This window comes from Macaca mulatta, chromosome 9, assembly GCF_049350105.2.
Source record: "Macaca mulatta isolate MMU2019108-1 chromosome 9, T2T-MMU8v2.0, whole genome shotgun sequence".
Lineage (NCBI taxonomy): Eukaryota > Metazoa > Chordata > Mammalia > Primates > Cercopithecidae > Macaca > Macaca mulatta.
Window position 1 is genome coordinate 95,837,320 of NC_133414.1, and position 23,153 is coordinate 95,860,472.

The following is a 23,153-nucleotide window of genomic DNA, read 5'->3' on the forward strand; positions in this document are numbered from 1 at the left end:
TATTTCTTTTCTCTTACTCCTTTAGGATCCTTTATCCTTGATCTTTGGGAGTTCGATTATTAAATGACTTGAGCCAGTATTCTTTGGGTTAAATCTGCTGGTAGTTCTATAATCTTTTGTACTTGGATATTGATGTCTTCCCTAGGTTTGGGAAGTTCTTCATTATTATTCCTTTGAATCAACTTTCTACCTCTATCTTTTTCTCTGTCTCCTCTTTAATGCCAATAACTCTTACATTTGCCCTTTTGAGGCTATTTTCTAGATCGTGTAGGCATGTTTCATTGTTTTTTGTTCATTTTGTCTCTTGCCTCCTCTGACTGTGTATTTTGAAATGGGTTGTCTTCAAGCTCACTAATTCTTTCTTGGGCTTGCTCAATTCTGCTATTAAAAAACTCTGATGCATTCTTCAGGTTGTCAGTTGCATTTTTCAACTCCAGAGTTTCTTGATTTTTTAAATTATTTCAGTCCTTTGTTAAATGCCCCTGATAGAATTCTAAATTCCTTCTCTGTGTTTTCTTGAATTTTTTGAGTTTTCTCAAGAAAACTATTTTGAATTCTCTGTCAGAAAGGTCACTCTGTCTGTTTCCCCGGGATTTGTTTCTGGTGGCTTGTTTAGTTCGTTTGGTGAGTTCATGTTTTCCTGGATGATATTGATGCTTGTGGATGTTTGTCTGTGTCTGGGCATTTAAGCATTGGGTGTTTATTGTATTCTTCACAGTCTGGACTTCTTTGTATTCATTATTTGGAAAGCTTTTCAGGTATTTGAAAGGATTTGGATGTTGCTAAAGATGTACCTGCTTTAGGAAGTACCACAAGCCCAGTAACACTGTGGTTCTTGGCAGACTCTTACTACCTTAATGGTCTTGGATAAGAGCTAGAAGAATTCCCTTAATTACCAGACAGAGACTCTTGTTCTTTCCCCTTACTTTTCCCCAAACAAACAGAGTGTCTCTGTTTGGAGCCACCTGGAACTGGGGATGTGGTGAGAGAAGCACCCCTGTGGACCCCACCCCTGGGACTGCACTGGGTCAGATCTAAACCCAGCACAGCACTGGGTCTTGTCCAAGACCTGCTGTAACCACTCTGGCTACCACTTAAGTTTGTTCAAGGCCATGGGTCTCCATAATCAGCAGGTAGCAAAGCCAGCCAGACTTGTGTCTTTCCCTTTAGGGTGGCAAAATCCCCCAGGCCCTGAACAGGTCCAAAGGTGCCAACTGGAAGTCAAAACCTTAGAATTCTACCTGGTGTTCTCTTGTGCTGTGGCTGAGCAGGCACTCAACCTATGAGAAACAGTCCTTCTCCACAAGCAGAGGAGCCTTACTCTGTGCCACTATCAAAGACCCTTGGGGAGTATTGCCAGGCTACCACCAATATTCACTTATGGCCCATGGCCTCTTAAGTCAGCTTGTGGTGAATATGCCTACCCTGGCAGTAAAAATATCAAATATTTGCTTTAGCTGCAGATGTAGCCTTTTATGACTTTATATGCAGAAGCGTAAAAGAAAGGAAATAAGTCAGTAAAGACAAGGAGACAATACAGAAATTAAGAGAGAAAAAAAAAAACAGCAGATGGCTAATAATGAGAGAAATATGAGAAACAGCAACTTGGACAGCAAATAGAAAGTGTCTAGTAGTGGAAAACAGAACTGGTAACAGGCAAACAATCAACCGTACACCCACGTAAAATTAGGTATCGGCTCCATAAACCTCAAGGAATTATACAGCAGCCATATAGCTAAACAAGGATAATGCTAATGCTAGACCATATGACAGAAACAACTGAAGTCATTCCGCCCATTGTTTTATACTGTTTGTGTCTCCTCATAGAGCATGCATTAGCGTTAGTATGGTAAGGACTGGCATTTGCTATATACACATCTTTTTTTTTTTTTTTTTTTTTTTTTTTTTTTTGAGACAGAGTATCACTCAGTCAGGCTGGAGTGCAATGGCGTGATATCAGCTCACTGCAACATCCACCTCCTGGGTTCAAGCAATTCTCCCTTCCTCAGCCTCCCGAGTAGCTGGGATTACAGGTGCCTGCCACCATGCCGGGCTAATTTTTGTATTTTTAGTACAGACAGAGTTTCACCATGTTGCCCAGGCTGGTCTCGAACTCCTGACCTCAGGTGATCTGCCCGCCTCAGCCTCCCAAAGTGTTGGAATTACAGATGTGAGTCACTGTGCCCAGCCTACATATCATTTTTAAAATTATGAGCAAGTTGTAACTAGTTAGAACTTTCTGCTTATCTTCTAAATAAAAACTGTTCTGTCGGTTTTTGCCTGTGATTCCAGAAAATCAAAAATTGTATCATCTTTTTCTCTTTGTTTTTATTTGTGTGTGTGTGTAGAACTTCAACTTGTCATTAAATTTACAAATTTACCAGCAAGTTCTTACCTTCCTAGCATGCTTATTAAAAAGATTCCTTGCATCTTCTTGGTAGTCTGCTAAAGCAGAAATGGTTTCTGTGATTATTACAGACTCTAATGTAGAAAATAAATAAATAAATAAAACATAGTTTTCTCCTGTTAGCTGTCTGTACCTTCAGTTATAATTTTATTTGCTTGATACATGGAAACAAATTGCAAGCTTTATGATTATAACCATTTATTAAAGTTTGTCTTAAGAAAAAAATCCATAATGTTTTTCAAGTTGTAAACCATGACATTCAGAATATTCTTCTGAAGCATTAAAACTATTTTTCATTAAGACCAAGAAAAATTTTTACCAAAAGAAACAAACTATTATGGGTTTTAATGATACAATTTTTCAACTACAGGGGAGGATATATTTATTTTTGCTAATGCTACCCTCTAGTGGAATAATGGGCAACAGAAAAGAGCGTGGTTTTGGAGTGCTGAGCGTATCCTTAATTTAACTGCAGAAGAGAACATTTGCACAGAAGCCGATTTATGTATATTTTTCTTCAGATGTCCCTGAGCATAAATAAAATTAACTATTGATTATGCTTGTTGGCATTGCATTTCAATACATTTCTCCTCTTGAAATAATGCATTGTGGAAAAACTGTATGCAACTAGCTGCATTTGTAGCCACAATAAAAGATTATAACCCCAAAGTATGTACAACGTGTCATTAAAAGAAATACTACTACAATAACTACGTTAATTTATTCTTCATCCTGTCAATAGAAAATAAAGGGGGAGGAGAAACAATCTTTTCATAGTCTTCAGTCATTGACAGCCTTAGGTGTCAGTTTGTGAATCCACTGTAATTTAAGTTAGAAGGGGAATCCAATTAATACTTCCCAAGCAAATAGAAACTTCATTGTATTCAACACTGTGAACAACCGTGTTGACATAACTGGAAAAGTATATACATTTTGTTTGTTTGTTTGTTTCTGAAGAATCAAGTTTTCCAAAAAGTACCTTGTGACATTAAGGTTTTAAATTTCCCCTGAGAGTAATAAAGAATAAAATGTATAAGAACATAACGAGCTCAGTGGAAACTCACGCATGGAAAAATTGCAGTGTTGGGCTCCTTCCTTTCTAACCTTCAGAAGTTACAATTTAGGGGTGCTACAGGATTTCCACACCCTTAGTTACCACATCCACTCATTCAGTTAATTGACACTCTTGGAAAGAGCACAAAAAAGTGTGAATGCTAATGTTTTACATATTTACCCCCTGCACGGAGCCTCAAGATCAATACCCTTCACAGTCCTCATTATAGAGAACCAAAGCTTCTAGGTTCATTTACTTGTTCAGATTCTAAAGTGCATAATTTATTTTAAAAATCTTTTTCATAGAAGAGATTGTGAATACTATATTTCAAAACAGAAGAAATGATATCTTTTATTTTTCAGTTTTGTGTACGGTTCAAGTTCTCCTATTGGAGTATGCAGGTTTATTCCTATTGACTACTCAGAACCCAACTCTATGGTTAATATAAAAGGAAGGACTGTTTGATAGTAAGAGATAATTATTCTGACTTCTTTGCAAAAAGAGAAGTTTATGATCTGTTAATTTATGTATTCCCAACCTAATACTGTACAGGAAAATTGTTGTGTCTAAGCAAATATCAAAGAATATGTAGAATTTTTTAAATTTTGTTTTTACTAACAAGTGAGAAAAAGGTGACTTGGAGGGGAAGAACAGATAATTAACAAATTTAAGTTTCAGATCAAATATGTTTGACCCACACTTCCCAAAACACTCTAGGGGGGTAAGGATTATTAAAATATTATAAATAAATAAATCTGCCATATGAATAAGCATTATTTATTGACAAAATATAATATACAATTGTCTATAAAAGATAAGATGATTCAGAAAAAAATGGTTTTGCTTTCAGGGGACTTGATTTATTATTTTAGCTCTGACAAATAAGTAGATTAATTTAGTTAAAGTCACTAGCCTATCTGCGGATCAGTATTTTTACTAGCTTAATGGCAGTTAAATGACACAAAGACAGGGATATCTTTTCCTTGAGTCACAACAGTATCCTCACTGAAGTGCTAAATACCTGATGAAAATGGGAAATACCTGATAACTATTTATTTCATGAACTTGACAATGCATGAGTAACAATGTATATATAGCTCCAAATTGGAAAAATAAAATAAGATACATATAAATTGCTCTGAAAAAATTTTAGTAAATTAACATTGTTTTCTGTGTATAAATATATCTATTCTTAAGTGTCATTATTGTAGTGCACTGCAGAGAAAATCTCCTTTTATTATGTAAAATGGCAACAAAGGATGTTTCTCAGTTTGTAGCTGAAATGTTCTAATCATAGTATTAAGTATATAAAATAATTTACATAGCTACAAAAACATATAAAGAGCATTTAAAAAAAAATCCTTTACTCCTGCTTCACAGAATGTAGCTTTTAAAGAAACTTGTTCTTGTTTTCAAATGTTAAAATGTTACCACTTACCATTAGAAGTTCGAAAAAATTCAAGGGTCACTTCAGTCTCCAAAAGGTATGTTTTTGAGGGTGAAAAGCTGTATTCCAGGGGAATGGCCTTCAGTTGATATCCACACATTAATATTGTATGAGAACTCTGACAGTTTCCTCTGAGGTGCCAGTCTGAAGTGAGAGTAATGGAATTGAGAGGATGGAAGGCTGACAGTGGCAAATGAGTTGTGTGATATGAAGAGTTGGAGTCAATCTAGTAACTGTATCCCTAACCTGGTTTCAACGGAAGTAATAAACTCCTAATTGTGTTTTACAGGATATGAATGATTATCCTCCTGTCTTTAGTAAACGAATATACAAAGGGATGGTGGCTCCAGATGCAGTCAAGGGTACACCTATCACAACAGTTTATGCTGAAGATGCAGACCCTCCTGTAAGTAGAAGGCATTGATTAACATTCTGAACTGTACTGAGAAAAATCCTTAACACTCATAAATGACCCAATCACAAGACAGCAAAAGTAGTCTCTGTGAATTTCACCCTATTTATTCATACATTTCATGTTATTTTGCTTATTTCTTCCACAGGTACACAGCGTATTTCAAATGACTATTACTGAACCTAGACAATAAAGAATATGCTTTTTGTTTTTCCAGAATGCACAATGTAGTATTTACTAATTTATCTAACAATGATAAATATAGGTAAAAAGAATTGTCTACATTTGTAAGCTTCACTTAATCTGGATATGTTTTCAATTTATGTATTTTCCATTGTATGCATGTATGACTATTTTGTTAGCAAACTCCAAATCAACACATCACATAAAACTTATATTGAATATGTTTATTTTGGTAAATTAAAAAGCTTAAGATTGCTTATAGAAAATAAGTAACAGATTCTTTTATCATACAGAACTTTACTTCTTTTGAGAATTCCGAATTATATTTCAAGGCAAGGTTTTTAATTATTATTAGAGCAGGAGTGATAAAATACCATATAGAATTAATAGTATACATATAAAAAATGCTTTCTATAAATACCTTGAGTGTTTTATAAATATTAATTATTATCCTAAGAACTGAATGATGACTTAAATTTTTCTTTGAGTGTGTAGGCTCACACTATAAGTTGGTGGCTGACAAATTTTAGAAAAATACAAATAAAAGTTAAATTAACTATTTTAGAAGAGTAAGAAAATAAAATCCTGAATCTTATAATTTAAAAGTTCTGTTTTCTATTGCTAATATAAATAGTATTTCTTTTAATGCTTGTATTTAATTAAAGGTGAATGGCCATCATAACATTTTTCACCTTCAATTTGGACAAGTCTTTATAAACTCTATTGTGACTATAAGGAATCAAAATATACTAATGTTAACATGAAAGTGGTGGGCTTTAATTCAGAAACTCCTTTTCTTAAGTGTGTTAAAATGTCTTTGAAACTGCTCTATTGTGTTTTGGGATATATGATAGTCAAAATTTCATAGACTTGAACCCATCAATAGAGATGGTGAATGTGAAACTGGCAATTTGTCTGTTTTTTAAGTACATTGTAACATGTACAATATACTTTGAAATTAGGAATATGTATTCAATTTTATTCAACATATGTGTTTTTAGCACCAACTATATACTGGTCATTGTGGTAACCAGTTTTTGCTCTCAAGAAACTGAAAATTTTATAGAAAAGACGGAATTTCAAATAGAAACCATAACACTCTGTAATAAATAAGTATAAGCAAACACAATACTCACATACATTTTTTAAAATTTTTCATCAGCACAGAATTTAATATAGAGTTTAACGGCGTTAATGATGAGAGACTAAAAGTAGCGCTATTTTTCACCTACATAGGACAGCCCTCAAAGTCTTCATATAGACAGTAAATTCCTTACTTCCCTTTTGGTACTAATGACTGTGGTGCCTGGCTTGGCATGCAGAGCACAGCCACCAAGGTGCAGAAAGTTGTCTTGGTCTGCTGTCTGTTCTATAAAGAAGATAAATTACTTATCAATAGTATTTATCTAAAGAGAAAGCTCTGTTTTTACACTTTGAAGCCCTTTTAAATAAATTTGCCAGATTTAAATTTCATGTTTCTTTGGAAGAGGTTTTCAGTTTTGCATTCCCAGCAGTAATTTTTAGAGTTTAATAATTGATGTTGGCCTTTCATTAGATAGAAAGTGGATACCAGTCATTCAATTGACATACGGAGTCTATTTACTTCAGTTGAGTATATATTTATTAGACTCAGTTTTCCCCCTTGAAATACCAACAATCTTTTGATATAGCTATGAGCAGAATTGAGGTTTTGAATCGTTGCTGCAAATTGGATCCCTTAAGTGAGCATAGTTGCAATTTGGTTGCACCTGCACGAATCCTAAATTAAAGCTCAATTCCAGGAACATTTTTGAAATTACTATATTACATAATTTTTTTAATGTTATGCTTGATTTTTACCCTTATTTTATGTTGGTACCATAAAGACAGAATAATTATTATTCGGATAGGCTTGCCAAGTGTTTTCTACTCTGTTACTGTTATAAATGTTGATTAGTTAGAAGAAAATAGTTTCAATTTCATGTTCTTCAGGGATCTTGTGCCACTACCTGGGGCTGTAAGTATCTATCTTAACACTGTAGGTTTATTTGATAGTCTCTCTTCTGAACTAGAATGTAAGGTCCTTGAGGGCAGGAATCAAAATTTATTTCAGTTTGTATTCCCATGTCTAACTCTAAGCCTGCTACTTACTAGTCTGCCAGGAAACATTTGTTGAGTAATAGGTGAATACATAAATGGTTATTCTGTATTCTTCAGGATTGACAAAATGTGCCAGATTTTCAGAAATTTAGTTTTATACTACCCTAGAAAAAATTCTTAATATCTCCAAGACTTAGTTTGGCCATTTAAGGGCTAGGAGAATTAAATGATTGATGTATATACATGCTCAACCAGGCTTCTGAGCCGCATATATTAGGTATTACTATTATTAAGCAATAATAATTTTCATTTATAGAGGTTGGCCACATTGTTTTCAAGGCATCCTCTTTCTTTTGAATGAAGTGAGAACCACTCATTTTAAACTATAAAATGACACCACTGAAACTTTTTGAACTATCAGAGAAACTGGAAAAACTCTGAAAGCCAGAGAGAACGATGTTGTTGAATATAAATTAAGAATTATAAAATACATGTTTTGCAAAACTGAAGTGCTCCAGAGGGAAGAAAAACATATTCCAGGAACTTTTCCCCCTACTGAATTAAAGCTGAGAGGATCTGTTTTTTCTACCTTGCTTTTGTGACAACATTGACATTATGTAGTTCACATGGGACACGGATAGTGAATGACTGATCATTTTGGAAATTAAAAATGACTAACCTATTATTTCTTTTCACCACAGATGTCTCATTCCCAAATTTGACAAAAAAAAAAAAAAACCTGCAGGTGTAATATTTATTTGCATAGTTTTGTTCTTTTTGAAACTGATACCATTCCTTACATTTGATATATTTTAGGAATTTATAAGGTTCTTATTTAAAGTAGGGTAGTAATTGGAACATGTTTAATATGAGCAATTTTGCCCAACTTATATATATATGCATTGTGAGAATTATGTAGACATTTAAGACTTCTTTTTTCAGACTTTGATACTGATTTGTGAAATAAATATGCTACATAAAACTTCTTACAATTTTTAATAGTTATGGAGTTTAAAATGAGTTCCCAAATACTTAGTATTCTCACTATACTTTTTCAGAAAGTATACATATAAAGATAAAATCATTACAACTGTGAAGTATTTTATTTCCCTCTGTTGAGATTTTGAGAGCTATTGCAGCTTTTCAGAGTTTAGATGAGCTACCTGAGGAATTATTTGCAAAGGGGTTTTAACACCCATCTGTCAAGGGTACTTTTGTTAATTTGTAGAGAATAAAAAAAAAATGGCCAGTTCTTCTTTTCTATAATGTATATGTGTTTTATTAAAATGTCATGATGTTACCCAACATGCTATGTAATTATGGACATCTCCCAATGCTTAACCCTCCAAATAGTCATTCTGTTACAATCTATTTGTGGAGAGTGTTAACAGTAGAAAGTAAGTCATCTTTATCTGTAATTTGCTGCTTGCTTGGTTTCGTGTGCCATATTTAAAACTATTCAGGACCAAGAGTGTTATAAAAATGTATTTTTCTTTCCAGATAATATAGTTTTTCTGTATCATTTTCAATTGATATCACTACTGATCTATTTTTCATGACTCACCACATACTGGCTTGTGTTATTGTGTACTGATTTAGGTTATTGCTAGCAATGTAGTAGAAACTCTGATTTTTAAGATCAGCAGCTACTAACTATGATTTCTCACCCAGGAGCATGAGGAGGGAATATACACAGCTCAGTGTTGTTGTTGCTTTTTTTTCCCCTTAACATCAAAGCTGTTAGGGAAATAATCAAGAACTACTTTTACTGTGAATGTCAGCTTGTGAAAATTGACATGATATAGTCCCAGCCTGACTCCCATTGGTCTCAAATACTTAATTAGAAAGAAGGCACATCGTGAAACAGTTGGGGCTTGATCTTTAAAACGGCAATGGAATAGAATTAGATTTGAAAGTGTAAACGGGTATAAAAGGGAAGGGAATTATAAAAGGGAAGGGAATTATATTTCCTAGGCATAATAATTTGTGGTGCCTTAATTATATTTCCTAGGCATATTTACAACAGCTATTTATATTTTCCATATTTAAACCTATGTATGACATACAACACTCCTTTTATATTCTGACCCATCCACTCTTAACCTCTTCATTTGCTGCATCTCTTAGTTAATTATGTCTTCAATTTATTGAGGATATACACTTTGTAAGTTCTTAATGAAAAATGATTATATTATTAATAATACTTGAAATTAATATTAGAATTAATAATTCAGATGTAAATAATGCTCTTTTAATTTAGAAACTGTCATACTTACCAGAGCTAAAGGGCATTTTTCTTTTGTTATAAATGGAAATGTGGGTAAAATGTGTTTGTTTCATCCTTTACAAAAGTGTCCTTCAGATCCCATAATGTATTACTAAATAAAATTAAATCTAGCCTGAAAAATCTCCATACTCACATACTTACCAGGTAAACAAACTAAAAGCCTAACTTTAGTAGCATGTTTCCCTGTAACAACAGCTTAGTCCCAGCCAATCCCAGTAGCTATACTTTAACCACTCACAGAGGGCCAACTGTTTAAACTTTGTTTAAATAAGGCAAATGCTGAGCTGTAACCAATGCAGCTGTTTCTGTCTCTCAGTTTTGGTTTTTCCACATCACATTTATTTCCCCATAGATGTTTGACCTTGCAACAGTGCCAAAGTCTCTATGAATTTTCTTTGATTCTAAGGGCTGATTTGCAAATCTTTTTTTTTTTCTTTTCTCAGTTAAACTCTTAAATTTGTCTAAAGTTTTTCTTTTAACAGTATCAATAATTTACATACTTTGGGGATAGGGAGTAAGAATATACCTCACAGAATCTGGGTCCCAATATACTTTAAACAAGACAGGTTTCCAAGAAAATTGAGTGAAATATAATAGGCTTTCTCTGGGACTGGCCCACAGACCTCCTTTATGGCTTAAATGATATTCTTTATTCTGAATGTCTTGCCAGAGGAAATGGAAACAGACCTTCTGAAAGGATATCATGGCTTCTCATGACCTGGATTCTTGGCCTTAACACCCTGTAAGTTAAGCCACTCATAATTCCTGGTCTTATCTTTGTCCTCTTTGCAATTCGTTCATTTTCTTGCATGGTGACTATGTTTGGACGGTTGCCCTACAATCAAACACAGACCTAACACAGCCTAGACACTGTGTCACAGTCTGACACATGAGGTCAATTTTAGGACAAATTAAATTTGATATTATTTCAAAAAATCTATGTGCAACTATCTATAGAATGATAAAAATTGGCACCCACACCCTCCCCCATCCCCTCGGCTTCAGGTGTGGAGGATGGAGGCTGAAAGAGCTGTACCGTGGGGCTGGCAGAAACCTTATCTGTTGCTCAGTTATCAAACCAAGGAGTACATGAAACCTAACTCTGAAAGGAGGCTAGAGGCAGATGACAGCGTGAGGCTAAGGTTGCCTTCACACAGATCAGCAACTCCATGAGGAGGACCCTATAGATGATAGGTATTGAGTTGCCGCAGCTAGTTTGATCTGATGTGGGGATGATGTGGTTGCATTTAAAGGGCCTGGGATGGATCAGGCAGAAAATATCAGACTAAGAGCTTAAAAAAGAAATGTGAACACAGGAGTTACCTGAATTGAGGTTCAAACTCTGAGAGTAAATCCATTCTCCAAGAATGAAAACATAATCAGATAAGAGACAAACCTGGAAATAGACTCTCAGAATTTGGGGATACGTCAGGGAATGATTACTGGAAAGAGCCAGAGAAAGTAAAGACCGACAAGATGGAAAGGAAATCTGCTAGTGATGCAGTACAGGTGAAAAGAAATTTTCAATGGAGAAAAGGAAATGAATGGTGAAAAACTTTGCAGACAGGGCAAGGACAATGAAATTTAAATGAAGGACCATAGTTCTGTTGATTAGGAACCCATGGGCGGCCTTCATGGTAAATGGCCTCTGGTCTCCTGATGCTACCTTCTTAGTCTTTTAAGTTTCATATGTCTGAGTCATTTGGGGATACGACATTTATTTATAACTCACCTTTTTGTTTTTAACTGTGTAAGTGCATTTTCATTCTTTGAAGAATTAGTCACGTACATTTTCTTTAAAAATAATTTATGGTGCCTTAATTATATTTCCTAGGCATATTTACAATAGCTTTTTATATTTTCCATATTTAAACCTATGTATGACGTACAACACTCCTTTTATATTCTGACCCATCCACTCTTAAGCTCTTCATTTGCTGCATCTCTTAGTTAATTATGTCTTCAATTTATTGAAGATATACACCTTGTAAGTTCTTATATGACACTTTTTTTTACTTACGCTTGTAAAACTTGAAAGACTACTAGAGTCTTGGGTCAATTTTTTTTTCCCTTTAAAGCTATATAGATGATGTTTCACTATTTTTTATTATTTAATAAATTATAAAATGTGAAGCCAAATTAATTTTTCTTCATTTTTCAATATTTTATCTTTATCTGCTTATAAAAATCTCCATTTTTATATTAAAGTTTTTTACTAGTACATACTTAGATATTCTTTCTTTGTATGAATTGTGTTTGGTGTATGATGGCCCCTCATATGCAAATTTATATAGTTTACCAGCTCAATAAAATTTTAAATGGTTTCAAGATTGTGGGCTCAGGAGCAAGAATGTCTGGTTTCAACTTCAGAAACTCCCACTGACTAGCCCTGTAGCCTTGGTCAAGTCACTAATTCACTGTAACCCTCAGTTCTGGCATCTGGAAAATGAGAACAAAAATAGCACAATTAAAACTTTATACCCCGTGAACAGCCACTCCTTATGTCCTCTTTCCCTTAGCCCCTGACAACCACCTTTGCTTCTCTAAGTTTGACTGTTTTAGATATCTCATGTAAACGCAATCATGCGGTATTGGTCCTATTACTGGCTTAGTTCACTTAGCATAATGTCCTCAAGATTCCTGCACATTGTTACAAATGGCAGTACTTCCTTCTTTTTAAAGCTGAGTAATGTTCACTTGTATGTATATACCACATTTTCTTCATCCATTCATCTATCAATGAACGTTTAGGCTGTTTCCACATCTTGGATATTCTGAATAATGCTTCAGCACACATGAAAGTACAGATAGGTATCTCTTCGAGATCCTGATTTCAGATCTTTTGAATAAATTCCTAAAAGTGGAACTGCTGGATCATATGGTAGTTATATTTGTAATTTTTTGAGGAAACCCCATACTGTTTCTCACATTGACAGTGCCATTTTACATTTCCAGCAACAATGCACAAGTGTAGCAATTTCTCCACATTCCTGCTTTTTTAAAAATATTTTTTCAAATAATAGCAATCCTATAAGGCATGAGGTGATATCTGATTGTAGTTTTGACTTTTATTTCCCTGATGACTAATGATGTTGAGCACGTTTTTATGTACTGTTGGCCATTTGTATGTCATTTTTTTTTAAGTGTTTGTTCAAATCCTTTACCCATTTCTTAATTGAGTTATTTGTCGTTTGTTTTTCTGGTATTGTTCTAAGGATCTGCTTTCCAACATTGTGACTATAGTTAACAATACTGTGTGATACACTTAAAAAATTTGTTTAGAGAGTATATTTCATGTGTTCTAAAAACAAAAGAAATATTTTATAGGGTTGCTCTGAGGTTGAAATGATGTAATTTATGTGAAACAGTTGGTGCCTATCATATAGTAAATAATATATATTAACTATCATTTTTTTATGTTTACTCTGACCTTTTTTATGCTTTAAGTCTATGAGATCTGTCATCCATATTAATATTTTGTGATCTGCTTCCTTCTCTTTGTGCTTCTCCCCTGCATTCTAGAAAATCCTGTAAAGGTCAGAGGTCCAGGAACCGAGCATAAGTTGTAGAGAAGAAGGGGGTGGCATATGGTACTGGGGAGTCAGGAAGGTGCTGTACCTCTGAAACATGACCACGACAATTTTTTCCCTGCTTGATCTTTTCTCGGGGTGTGTTTATAATCTAAGGACTGGACCTGAGTATTCTGTTTCGAAGTTTCCCTTTGACTAGACTACCATGGTAGCTAAATGCTACAGCTTGTTTGGCTTCACACCTGGCTGTTTCACTCATCATGATAATGCAGAGCGCGCCACCCCATCCTCTCTCCAACCCCAAGCCATCGTTACTACAGAGTCAAGTAAGTTAAAAGCATTCAAGATAATGCAATTGTCAGGAACATTATCTGTCACATTAGGAACTTTCTAACATATCACAGAGATTCCTATACAACTATGATCATTAGTTACTGTGAAGTACCCTGTGAACTTCTGGCACGGCAGGATTTGATTAACACATAGCAAAAAGAATGAAATGTAAGAACTTAGTGCTCAGTGAAAACAGTGAGAAAAAGAAAGCAATACCATTACACATTTTTTTTAAGCACACAGTAGCATCTATAGGTTTTCCTACAAAAATAATTCTTAGTAAACACCACCAAAATCTCACTGTTCTACAATGGCAAAGATCAATATTTTTATTTATGGGTCTGTGAGGCAGCTAGGAATTGGCTGACTTTGACTGGGCTCATGTCTATTCCACATACCTCTTTCTGCAGGGACGCATGGCTAACCAGGCCTGCTTTTCACATGATAAGAACAGAATCCTAAGAGAACTTCCCTAACCACATGATGACATGTAAAGACGGCTCCCATGTCACAGTTCTTCATGTCTATTGACCAAAGCAAGTCACATGGCCTAGCCCAAAAAATCAGTAGAACAGGAAGTGGAGGGGGAAGGGGATATTTGCTAAACTATAATAAAATGTACTATAAATGGTCTACTTAAAAGATACTCCTTAAATGTATTAAAAAGATTGCCACTGGTGGCAAAGAGAGGTAAGAAAAGAAGGTATGAAAATAAAAGGAGAGAAAGAAATGAATAAACAAATATGCCTTGACGACCCATCAATGATAATGTTTCATAAACTATAGATTATATTTAACTCAAATATGTACCCTTGAGATCCAAACAATAAAAATTCCTCAAGATTTACTATATGTTTGTGCATTGAATATTATTTAAAGAGCTTCTATTATATAAGAGATGCTAGATTAAGCAATAAGGGAAAACTATCACGGTTCCAAGCCTCAGTATTTCAAACCTAAAAGGATAAAAGTTAAGTCAATCAAATAAGGCCAGCCGCGGTTGCTCACGGCTGTAATCCCAGCACTTTGGGAGGCCCAGGCGGGTGGATCATGAGGTCAGGAGATCGAGACCATCCTGACTAACACGGTGAAACCCCATCTCTACTAAACATTACAAAAAACTAGCCGGACGTGGTGGTAGGCGCCTGTAGTCCCAGCTACTCTGGAGGCTGAGGCAGGAGAATGGCTGAACCCAGGAGGCGGAGCTTGCAGTGAGCGGAGATCTTGCCACTGCACTCCAGCCTGGGGAACACAGGGAGACTCCGCCTCAAAAAAAAAAAAAAAAGAAAAAAAGAAAAAATTAAAAAAATTAAAGTTAAAAAAAAAAAGAGAGAAAAGTACTTAGAATATGTTTAGGGTTCTGTGAAACCAGATAAGAGGGAGCATGATTGTATCTAGAGAGTCAAGGCAGGTTCTAGAAGTGATTCTGAGCTGAGATCTGAAGGTTATGCCAAGACAAAGTAACGTAACAAAAGAACCAGGCCCTGAAATATGAGGAAGAACAATAAGTTTCAAAAATCCAGGGCCATTTTGTTTTTCAGGAGGATGGAGAGGGAAACCTAGTTGGATCCTGCGTAATCTGGTAGATTGTGAAGACAGTATTAAGAATCGTTTTATCCCAAGAAAAATGGAAGGGCTTTAAGGCATAGAATATGGGGTCACTAATTACTAGCTCAGGCAAGATTCATCTCTTAAGTTCCTTTGACTACATGAATTTTTTGTATTAGGAAAGTCTGAAGGTGTGCCAAATGACAATTTCATAAACTTAACTGTGTTTAAATAAATACATTTTACAAGGAATGTGTTATCTGATGCCTTTAAGGGTCGAGTTACAATTACCTTTGAAAAGCACATTTCCCAAAACATTTAGTGGTAAATAGCCTTAAAGCAAATATTTTTTACAATCTTTAATAGCTGTGTCAATATCCTATCTATAGAAACTGAACTATACAAATACCTTATATGAAGTGTCAAACTGCATAAGGAACTTGCCAACATGTTGTCAAAACATATTGATCATTCCAGATGTTAAAAACAGGGAAGAGGGAGGAAGAAGTAAAAAAAGCACATGACTTTCTTAGTGGTTACATGAAGAGTTTGGCCAGGTGTTTCTTTTTTTTTTTTCTATTTTCTCCTTTAAGGATACCTTGACATCCAGTTAAATTCACTAAAATATGACTAAGTCACATGCCTGCAAAATATATATATATAGTGTGTGTGTGTGTATATATATATATATATAAAATACACATGAGTTAAACACAAACACCAACACTAGTGACATTAGTCAATAATTTTCATAAACTCTACAGATGTTCACCAAACCTAACATGTGTATATATGTAGATACACATATATATGTATATATACATATATGTGTATATACACATATACATACATGTAGATACACATATATATGTAGATATACATATATGTGATATACACATATATATATGTATATCACATATATGTGTATATACACACGTTATATGTGTATATGTATATATATGTATACACACACACACATATGTATACACACATACACCAAAAAACCACTTTGTAGTAATTCCTTTATAGTAATTCCTGATGTTAAATCATACTTGGGAGATTTTGTGAATTGCATTGTTACAAAATAAATCAGAGTAGTTGCTTCAAAGACTTTGGGAAAAATAATTTTGCAAACCCTGTCGGGGTAAAATTTTTGTGCTCTTGAAAACAAATTACTTAATGTTTGTTTTTAATGGTAATAGTAAGTTTAGTATTCCCTGATACAATGTGATGGCTATAATTATGAAGAAATTATGAAGGAAACGATGTGAGCCTGAATAAGTAATTTCTTGATAATTATGTTTTTAAGAAAAATGACTAAATCAAGATGTCCCCTGATATTAAGGACCTAATTATTTGGGTCCATTATATTCTCATTGAAATTCCCTAAGTTTTCAAGTTTGAAACATCCTTCATACAGGTATGCAATTACCTTCTGTAGTAATTAATTATATTCTCACTATAATTAAGCCAAAACATATTGTGTTTAACACACTATAAGAATAGAAATCAAAAGTAGAAAACATGCTAAATAATGAAGAAAATAATTGAAATCTTATTATTCTATTTTCTTCATGTAAATTTATATTTATTCTGCTATATTAATTATTCCCACCTTATTATTGTGTAGAATTATATCACATTTTGATTTTAAAAATCTAACGTGAGCATCATCAATGCAGGATTTGTCTGCCATGTATTATTCATATTAATACAGATATAAGTAAATATTCATATTCATAATTATTGAATTCTACACAATTCAAATTTAGCAGATAAAATTACATCACAAAGCTGATATCATTTCTTTCATATTTTGGAAACCGCATAATATTTAAATGTTACCTCCTATCCCCAATCATATTTAGAAATATACCTAAGTCATGAACCAAAAAAAATTGATTCTTTCATAATAGATGTCATAAATCATGTTCTTCCTGAGTGCCGTTAGGTTTGGTGAACATCTGTAGAGTTTATGAAAATTATTGACTAATATCACTAGTGTTGGTGTTTGTGTTTAACTCATAAACTTATATTGTACAGCAGTTAATTAACTTCTTTAAACCTTGTATCCATATAGGAATAAGAAGACCTATTTCGCTGGATTACTGTTTGGGCTTAATGGAGAATGACACACTTAGCTTATGTGAAGCACATTGATATTAAGTTTTCCTCTTCTTTCTCCTCACTTTCAGAGTGATGGAAAAACACAACTTTGCCTCTCGTTTGGTATAGTGCTTACATCCTTATCAACTGTAAACTTTAGGATATTAATGCCTGAACTCTTGAAGTAATTTTGATGTCATCTATGGCACTGTAATATTTGAGAAGAAAGTTTTCATGAAAATATGCTTATAGGGTCTTTAGAATCCCACACATTTTTAAAAGATACATATTTTAATAAAGTTCTTACTGAAAATTAGTAAGACTTTTTGTTTAAAAGACAGCTTTTAATTTATGTAACTTCCTACTGATACTTGTCTACTTTTACCCCTTGTTCAAAATCCTAATAAAATTAAGGTTTTTTTTTCTTTCTTTTTTTTGAGATGCAGTCTCACTCTGTCACCCAGGCTGGAGTGCAGTGGTGTGATCTCAGCTCACTGCAACCTCCAGCCCCAGGGTTCTAGCAATTCTCCTACCTCAGCCTCCCAAGTAGGTTGGATTACAGGTGCCTGCCACCATGCCAGGCTAATTTTTTTGTATTTGTAGTACAGAAGGAATTTCACCACGTTGGGCAGGCTGGTCTTGAACTCTTGACCTCAGGTGATCTACACACCTCAGCCTCCCAAAGTGCTGGGATTACAGGCATGAGCCACCACACCTGGCCTAGCTTATCATTTAATACTAAAATGGTATGCTAAATTAGACTAATACAATTACTGTACTCTCTATGAAGTAAAATACACTTTGTGTATTTTGTGATTTGTGAGTGTCTGCAATGAGTTATAAAGTCTGCTTTACTATAAATCTTAAGATCTGTTCTCTAGTTGTAACACCTCCATTGAATAGTACCACATGCTTCCTTTTCACAGTTTTAATCGGAAATTTTGGGAGATAATTGTGTTTTTATGTGTACCTTCTGTCTCTCCAACCCGTCCAATTGTGAGGCCCATAAGTACAAAAGCATATCTGTGTTTCTCATCCTTGCCCACCAACTTAAGAGACAAATATGAGAAGCTGTAAATGAGAAAATGAACAGATATTTATGGGTTATAAATTGAAAACTTCCCAACAATTTATCCACATTCTTAGGTAAATTAATTCTTAGAGGACAATATGGTTTTGCTGTGTCCCCACCCAAATCTCATCTTGAACTGTAGTTCCCATAATTCTCACGTGTAGTGGGAGAGAGCCGGTGGGAGACAATTGAATCATGGGGGGTGGGGGGGTTACTTCCATGCCCTTCTCCTGATAGTGAGTTGGTTCTCACAAAATCTGATGGCTTTATAAGGGGTTTTTTCCCTTACTTCACTCTGCACTTCTCTTTGCTGTCATCTTGTGAAGGATATCTTGTAAGTTTCTGCCATGATTGTAAGTTTCCTGAGGCCTCCTCAGCCCTGCAGAACTATGAGTTAATTAAATTTATTTACTTTATAAATTACCCAGTATCTGGTATGTCCCCATAGCAGTGTGAGAACGGATTAATACAGTAAATTGATACCAGGTAGAGCAGCACTGCTGTAAAGACACCTGAAAATGTGGAAGTGACTGTGCAACTGGATAACAGGCAGAGGCTGGAACAGTTTGGAGGGCTCAGAAGAAGACAGGAAGATGTGGGAAAGTTTGGAACTTCATAGAGACTTGTTGAATGGGTTTGAGCAAACTGCTCATAGTGATATGGACAACAAAGTCCAGGCTGAGCTGGTCTTAGATGGAGATGAGGAGGTTGTTGGGAACTGGAGGTCACACCTGCTATGCAAAGAGACTGGCAGCATTTTGCCCCCGCTCTAGATATCTGTGGAACATTGAACTTGAGAGAGATGACTTAGGGTACCTGGCGGAAGAAATTTCTAAGTGGCGAAGTGTTCAAGAGGAAGCAGAGCATAAAAGCTTGAAAATTTTTTAGCCTGATGATGCAGTAGAAAAGAAAACCCATTTTCTGGAGAGAAATTCCAATTGGCAGATGAAATTTGCATAATAATGAGGAGCCAAATGTTACTCAGCATGACAGTGGGGAAAATGTCTGCAGGGCATGTCAGAGACATTCACAGCATCCGCTCCCATCACACACCCAGAGGCCTAAGAAGGAAAAAGGGTTTCCTGAGCTGGGTCCAGGGACTCCCTGTTGTGTGTAGCCTCAGGACTTGGTTCCCTGCATCCTAGCCACTCCAGGCAGGCTAAAAGGGGCCAAGGTACAGTTCAGGCCATTGCTTCAGAGGGTGCAATTCTCAATCGTTGCAGCTTCCCTGTGGTATTGGCCCAGCGGTTGTAGAGAAGACAGACAGTAATTGAGGTTTAGGAACCTCTGCCTAGATTTCAAAGGATGTATGGAAATGCCTAGATGTCCAGGCAGAGGTGTGCTGCAGGGGCAGAACCCTCATGGAGAACCTCTCCTAGGGAAGTACAGAAGAGAAATGTGTGGTGGGAGCCCCCACACAGAGTTCCACTGGTGCACTGCCTAGTGGAACAGTGAGAAGAGAGCCACTGTCTTCCAGTCCCCAGAATGGTAAATCCACTGACAGTTTGCTCTGTGTGCCTGGAGAAACTGCAGGCATTCAATGCCAGCCATGAAAACAGTCAAGAGGGGGCTATACCCTGCAAAGCCATAAAGGTGGTGCTGTCCAAGGCCAGGGCAGTAAGAGGTGCCAATGTGCTAGCAGCCCTCACTCTCAGCGCCTCCTTGGCCTCCGGCATCGGCGTCCACTCTGGCGGCGCTAGAGGAGACCTTCAGCCTGCCATGGCACCGTGGGAACCCTCTCTAGGTTGGCTGAGGCCGGAGCTGCCTCCCTCTGCTTGCCGGGAGGTGTGCAGGGAGAGGCACCGGCAGGAACCGGGCCTGCGCTGGAGGACCAGTGTGAGTTCCGGTGGCTGTGGGCTGGGCGGGCCAGCACACTGAGCCACCAGCCAGTGCCTCCGGCCCAGGGCAGCGAGGGGCTTAGCACCTGGGCCAGCAGCTTGCAGAGGTTGCGCTGCGTCCCCCAGCAGTGCCAGCCCGCCGGGGCTGTACCCCGCTGCACTCGCCAGGCCCTAGCTGCCTCCCCATGGGGCAGGACTCAGGACCTGCAGCCCGCCATGTCTGAGCTCCTTCCCCTGCCGTGGGCTCCCAGGTGGCCTGAGCCTCCCGGATGGATGCCGCCCCCTGCACCGTGGCCGCCGGGTCCCATGGACAGCCCAAGGGCTGAAGAGTGCAGGCCCGGCTTGGGACTGGCGGGCAGCTCTACCTGCAGTCCTGGTGCAGGAGTCATTGGGTGAAGCCAGCTGGGCTCCTGAACTGGATGGGGTCTTGGAGAATCAGCACTCTGTGACTCTTGAGTCTAGCTCAAGTATTGTAAACGGACCAATCAGCTCTCTGTAAAATGAACCAATCAGCTCTCTGTAAAGTGGACCAATCAGCAGAATGTAGGTGGGGTCAGGTAAGAGAATAAAAGCAGGCTGCCCCAGTCAGTCAGTGGCAACCCACTGGGGTCCTCTTCCACACGGTGGAGGCTTTATTCTTTGACTCTTTGCAATAAATCTTGCTGCTGCTTACTCTTTGGGTCCACGATGCCTTTATGAACTGTAACACTCACCACGAAGGTCTGCAGCTTAACTCCTGAAGCCAGGCAGACCACGAACCCACCGGGAAGAAGGAACAACTCCAGATGCACTGTCTTTAAGAGCTGTAACACTCACCCTGAAGGTCTGCAACTTCACTCCTGACAGTGAGACCAGGAACCCACCAGAAGGAAGACGCTCCAGACACGTCTGAATGTCTGAAGGAACAAGCTCCGGACACACCATCTTTAAGAACGGTAACACCACGAGGGTCTGCGGCTTCATTCTTGAAGTCAGTGAGACCAAGAACCCACCAATTCTGGACACAGCAGCACACCTCTAGCATCAGTGAGACCTGGATATAATATGGAATAAAAGAAGATCATTTGGGAGCTGTAAGATTTAACTTCCCCACTGGATTTTAGACATGCATAGGGTCTGTAGCCCCTTCATTTTAGCCAATTTCTCTTGTTCGGAATGGTGTATTTACCAAAAGCCTATATCCTCATTGTATCTAGGAAGTAACAACGCTTTTGATTTTACAGGCTCATAAGCGGAAGGTACTTGCTGTGCCTCAGATGAGATTTTGGACTTGGACATTTGGATTAATGCTGGAATGAGTTAAGACTTTGGGGGTCTGTTGGGAAGGCCTGATTGTGTTTTGAAATGTGAGGACATGAGATTTGAGAGGGGCCAGGGTGGAATGATGTGGTTTGGCTCTGTCCCCACCAAAATCTTGACTTGAACTGTTTTTCCCATAATCCCCATGTATTATACATCTTGGCAGCTCATGATACACATACACATAAGTGTTACTGAAATACCAGGGGTTTGGACTAGGATCAAGCTTGTCAAACCCATGGCCCATAGGCCACATGCAGCCAAAAAGAGCTTTCAGTGCAGCCCAACACAAATTCATAAACTGTCTTAAAACATTATGAGATTTATTTGTGATTTTTTTTTAAAGCTTTCAGCTATCATTAGTGTTAGTGTATTATATGTGTGGCACAACATAATTTGTCTTCCAGTGTGGCCCAAAGAAGCCAAAAGATTGGACACCCTTGGTCTAGGTCCTGCTGCTGACTGCACAGAAAGCCAGTCACTGAGACAAAAAGCATTGCCGGGATTGGGTTTGCTGTAGCCCAGGAGATGGGAGGTTAATGTCAAATCCATCTCCCGGACTAAAATCAGGGGTTTATATTGCAGAGAAGAAATGTAACTACATGCAGGAAAACAGGAATTAGGGAGAGATAAAGAAGATGAGTTGGTCAACAGGAAACAGGTGGTCAGTTAGACAGTCATGACAGTGAGGGGTCTTGTATCTCATTGTCCAGATGCAGTGCTCTAGGAAGTTTCAGTTCCTTGATATTATCTGGGAGGCCCGATGGTTGGTGTCCTTAGAAAAGAACTCAGATAAAACAAATGTAGCTCTCTCAAGTTTTAAGACTGGGAAGGTTAATTTCTTTTTTTTTTTTTCTTTTTTTGAGAAGGAGTCTTGCTCAGTCGCCCAGGCTGAAATGCAGTGGCGCGATCTCAGCTCACTGCAAGCTCCGCCTCCCAGGGTCACGCCTTTCTCCTGCCTCAGCCTCCCAAGTAGCTGGGACTACAGGTGCCAGCCGCCACGCCCGGCTCGTTTTTTTTGTTTTCTGTTTTTTTTTTTTTTTTTTTTTTTTTTCCTTTTTTAGTAGAGATGGGGTTTCTCTGTTTTAGCCAGGATGGTCTCGATCTCTTGACCTCGTGATCCGCCCACCTTGGCCTCCCAAAGTGCTGGGATTACAGGCGTGAGCCACCACGCCCGGCCGGGAAGGTTAATTTCTATGTTCATTTAAAAGACACCATAAATATCAGTTCTATGGGACAATTGAAATCACTTGTAGTATTCATTTAACAAATTATTATTGCCCTCTTAAATAATGCAAATCAGAAAAAATCTACTCACAGCTGCACAGATGATGGACAGAGACAGGCTGCAAAACCATACACAATTATATATGTAACATAATTTCACATAAGAATATGTACTATGAAGACAATAGTTATAGACTTAGAGTGGTTTATGGATGGGTATATGCAGAGGAGTTGGTGTCATTTGAGACCAGAATGTTAAAAGAGGCTAATGATGCAAGAATCTTACAGGCAAAGACAAAAGCAAATGGAAAAGCCTTGAGGTAGGAAGGAG

The 23,153-nt window shown here is 37.1% G+C and overlaps 1 protein-coding gene across 1 annotated transcript in view; it reads left to right on the plus strand.

Moving 5' to 3' along the window:
- The window catches only part of PCDH15 (protocadherin related 15), a 990,428-nt gene that overhangs the window by 806,242 nt on the left and 161,033 nt on the right, over positions 1-23,153 (plus strand). The window contains exon 21 of the mRNA XM_077945583.1: positions 5,198-5,314. Coding sequence (XP_077801709.1) covers positions 5,198-5,314 — 117 coding nt within the window. The remainder of the gene's footprint in view (positions 1-5,197; positions 5,315-23,153) is intronic.